The sequence below is a fragment of the Staurois parvus genome, unplaced genomic scaffold (genome assembly GCF_062004578.1).
Source record: "Staurois parvus isolate SC_StPar_1 unplaced genomic scaffold, SC_StPar_1.0 ptg000470l, whole genome shotgun sequence".
In the NCBI taxonomy this organism is placed as follows: Eukaryota; Metazoa; Chordata; class Amphibia; order Anura; family Ranidae; genus Staurois; species Staurois parvus.
Genome location: NW_028318266.1, coordinates 5,620,639 through 5,624,952, shown reverse-complemented (window position 1 = coordinate 5,624,952; position 4,314 = coordinate 5,620,639). Strand labels below are relative to the sequence as shown.

The window sequence follows — 4,314 nt, the reverse complement described above, 5'->3', positions numbered from 1 at the left end:
AGGGTGAAAGTTTTTGTTTTTTATTTTTCTTCATTGTAGCTATTTATATCTTGGGAGTGTTTACAATAGTGAGACCTGATTGGACTGCTCATGTGCATGGACCCAGAACAGGGGCGGACTGACCGTTCAAGCACTCGGGCACTGCCCGAGGGCCTGGGGTCAGTAGGGGACCCCATGAAATGCCCCTGGTACCTTTCATAGGCTTTTTTTTGGGTGTTCTTTGAGTGTGGGAAAGGACACAGGGGCCCATTGATCCCCTATTGTCTGGGGGCCCCATGAGTTGTCAGTCCACCCCTGACCCAAAACACATTTTTCTAGCTTTACATTCACTTGTGAGTCTTTCATTAGTATTGAGTAACTGCCTTAACTGTTTCATGATCAAATAGCTACCAAAGATATATTTTATTTATTTCCAATTTTTTTTTGTTTTCAAGGCAATGTATAAAAACAACCAGACCATCGTTACTGAAGTCATCCTCTTGGGATTCCAAAGTTCCAGAGAAACGAGCATTGTTCTTTTTATTCTTCTCCTCATAGTTTACATTTCGACACTTTTTGGAAACCTCTTGATCATCACACTGGTCTACTACAATAAAACCCTCCACACTCCGATGTACTTCTTCCTCATCCAGCTCTCGTTATCTGATATTCTGCTAACCACAGATATTGCCCCAAACTTGCTTCACATGTTACTTCGCGAGAGTGGAAAAATCTCTTTCATTGGCTGCATTTTCCAGCAATATATTTTTGATGTGATGGAATGTACTGAATGTCTTCTTCTGACAGTGATGTCCTATGACCGATATTTGGCCATCTGTAACCCTTTGCATTACACTTCTATAATGAATGAGTTATTTTGCATCAAACTTATCATCTTTACTTGGTTGTTGAGCATCGCTTCCATGATGATTAGCTCAATTACAATAGCTTACCTTGATTTTTGTGAGCCGATTATAATTGACCATTTTTTTTGTGATGTCTCACCGGTGCTAAAACTTTCTTGTTCGTATACTTTCTTAGCTAAATTGGCTCAATTTGAAATATTATTGTATAGCGTACCTTTTATTTTATTACCATTCTTAACTATTATGATATCATATGGTTATATTATTTTTAGAATCTTGAAAATCCCATCCAACACTGGAAAACAAAAGGCGTTTTCCACCTGCAGCTCTCACTTGACGGTGGTTTGTATATTTTATGGAACACTAATTGTTATTTATGTCCTGCCAACAAGTGGACAGTCATTGACTATACGCAAATTAGTATCGCTGATCTATACAGTGGGGACACCACTGATGAATCCAATCATATACAGCTTGAGGAACAGAGATATAAAAATGGCTTTTGCTAAGTTAAGAAGCGGTTTTGGTCATGTTTAACAGGCAATTGGGTTAAGGAGATACCATATATTGGCTAACTAAATAGATCTTATTGAGGTTCTTCAAGCAATACAAAGTTATAGACTGGGGCAGTGACCACCTTTTTGTATTGTTGCATTGTAGGTGAATGGGTGCACTGGACACCCTGGCTGCCATTGCACTCTGCTGGGTGTCCAGTGCACTCCCGTGTCTTTAACCTCTTCACGCCAGGCGTACACAAATGTGCGGCCTCCCGGCATCTGGCCCTAGACTCCAAGCGGCCGCACATTTGCGTGCAATTAACAAAAAACATATGTGCTGAGAGCGCGCACCCTGCACACATGTCCAGTACTCAAGGAAAGGTCCCGGTCTGCTCTTTTGATCAGGACCTTTCCCGATCATGTGACCGCCGTGACAACTCATCACAGCGGTCACATGATCCCTAAACCCCGCCCGACCTGCCTCCAGCTTCTGAAACTCTTAAAGGGCCAGGAGGCGCCGGCAGGAAGGGGTTAAGGAGGGGTGGACTCCCTCAGGTTCACCTGCCCTTGATCTATCCATTAAATGCATGTGCCTCTACTATGAGGGCTCTCAAAATTTGTAGAGTTAGGACCACAGAATATCAGGGTGCCATGACGTGGCTCTGTGGCTTATGTATGTATTTGCAAATGTGTGCTAACTAAACCCCTGTTTTTAAATGCACATTGTTACACAGGTTCATTTGGTTGTTGGTTAGCTGGCTGGTAAGTTGAACTGGGTATTTTCTTTCCTTTTCTTCAAGCAATACCTGAGGACTAACATGGTACAACACTGCTGCTGATGGCCATGGACTTTATACTTCATACAACTTTGATTGGCAGTAAAGCTGACAGTCTTTGGGTCTAATTTACAAAAACTCTTTTTGAATAGACCAGCACATTGTTAGTATATGGGCAACCAATGCTTGTAATATGCAGATGTATGCATGCATTGTATACAGTGTACATATCAGGGGCGGACTGACCATTTGGAAACTCGGGCACTGCCCGAGGGCCCGGGGTCAGTAGGGGGCCCCATGAGATGCCCCTGGTACCTTTTTCATAGGCTTTTTTGAGTTTGGGCAAGGACACAGGGGCCCCATGATCCCCCTATTGCCTGAGGGCCCCATGAGTTGTCAGTCTGCCCCTGGTACGTATAGTGAAGAGAAATGGATTAAGTGGCAAAAATTTGATAATTCCTGAGTTAGGTGGATTCATCTAAAGGTTCCACAAAATCAAACGTCGCACTGCATTGCATTAAAGTCAAAGAGGTGAATTTTGATGGTGAGTGGTGACCCTTGGAGAACTGCTACACAAGTTAAGGGCGTGAGAGAACTGGCACAGCTGTTGGGTACCTATGCAAATTGAAGACAAATATTTGCTTTTTGTCTTCCTGCATTGTTACTGTTCTTTCTGCCTAGAAACTGAAAAGTGTCCCTTTAGGTCAGACGCGGTTTTAGACCGACTAGAGAACAGCGATAGTAAATCAGAACCACTTGCAGAATTGAGTGATAATGATTTGTGGGGGAAATTCCTCATCAGACACTGAAAACGATTCTGCGACTGAGCTCAGCGATGTGAGAACTTGGCGCTCTATTTCACATCTCAGTGTTTTTGGTTTGATTACATTATTGAATTTCAGTGAGTTATTCCTAAAAATTACAGGTCTACAATAAAAAAAACAACATATTTCCATGCAAAAAAATGTACCGCTTTGAGCACAGAAATACTGACATAATCAGACCGCTAGGGAGGCTACAGTCAAAGAGGTGAATTTTGATGGTGAGTGGTGACCCTTGGAGAACTGCTACACAAGCTAAGGGCGTGAGAGAACCGGCACAGCTGTTGGGTACCTATGCAAATTGAAGACAAATATTTGCTTTATGCTTTACTAGTGATTGAATATTAAGTGATTACTATATATTAATGATATTAACTGATTCAATACCATTGTAAACCAGCATTATTGTTGTTCCCTGGAACCCCGGAGTGTCTTGCTGTACGATGTGGAGAGACATTTAATCTCCATGTTATACAGTGAGATATTTGAGATTATGAGTCATAGTCAAGCTGATAAAGTGCTCCAAAATAACAGAAAGAAATATATTTTGTAATCAATGATGATTGTGAAAATTCTTAAGTGACTTATATATTAAGGACTTCTCCAGGGTGTCACCCATCCTCTGGAACTCCCTGCCCCAACCCATCAGATTATCACCTACTCTCCTCTCCTTTAGGCGCACCCTGAAAACCCATCTCTTCAGGGAAGCCTACCCCACCCCCTGCTAACTTGCCGACCTCCTCCACTCTTCCTACCACTCCATCCCCCACAGCTATCTCCTCCTGTGCCACCACCCCCTCCCTCCTAGATTGTAAGCTCGAAAGAGCAGGGCCCTCGATCCCCTCATGTTTTGCATTGTATTGGTATTGTTCTGTCACATGTTCTGTCCCCCTTTGTAATGTACAGCGCTGAGCGAACTATTGGCGCTTTATAAATACTGTATAATAATAATAATATATTATGTAAAATGTTTATTCTTGGAAGGTTCTACATGACTTCTGTCCATGGTTGAAGCCTAAAACCTCCTCCTTACACCAAGAACTCAGGTCCCTGACATTTGCTTTATCTAAGGATCTGAGGATATAGTAAACCTGTGAATGTCTCACCTGACTGACATCTTTGTGACCACAAACACACATGTTATTGGTGGATGTCTGCTAATCACTTGTTTAGCTTTGAAATATTATGACTTTGTGACAAGAAAAACCCAGCTTAATATCTCCCAAAATAGGATTGTTAAAATACAATTTTCTGAAGATTTTGGGGGTGTATGTGTTCATTATAAAAAATACTTGTCCTGATAGCACCAGTGGTGTATTTAGGTTTTGTGCTGCCCTAGGCAACACAAAAATCGGCACCCCCCTCCCCTGCAGAG

General features: G+C 42.1%; 1 protein-coding gene across 1 annotated transcript; it reads left to right on the top strand.

Moving 5' to 3' along the window:
* Nucleotides 1-437: 437 nt before the first annotated feature.
* On the top strand, nt 438-1,382 carry LOC149452642 (olfactory receptor 10A3-like). The gene has a single exon (XM_089689313.1). The coding sequence runs from the start codon at nt 438-440 to the stop codon at nt 1,380-1,382; it is 945 nt and encodes a 314-aa protein (XP_089545439.1).
* The last annotated feature ends 2,932 nt before the right edge of the window (nt 1,383-4,314 follow it).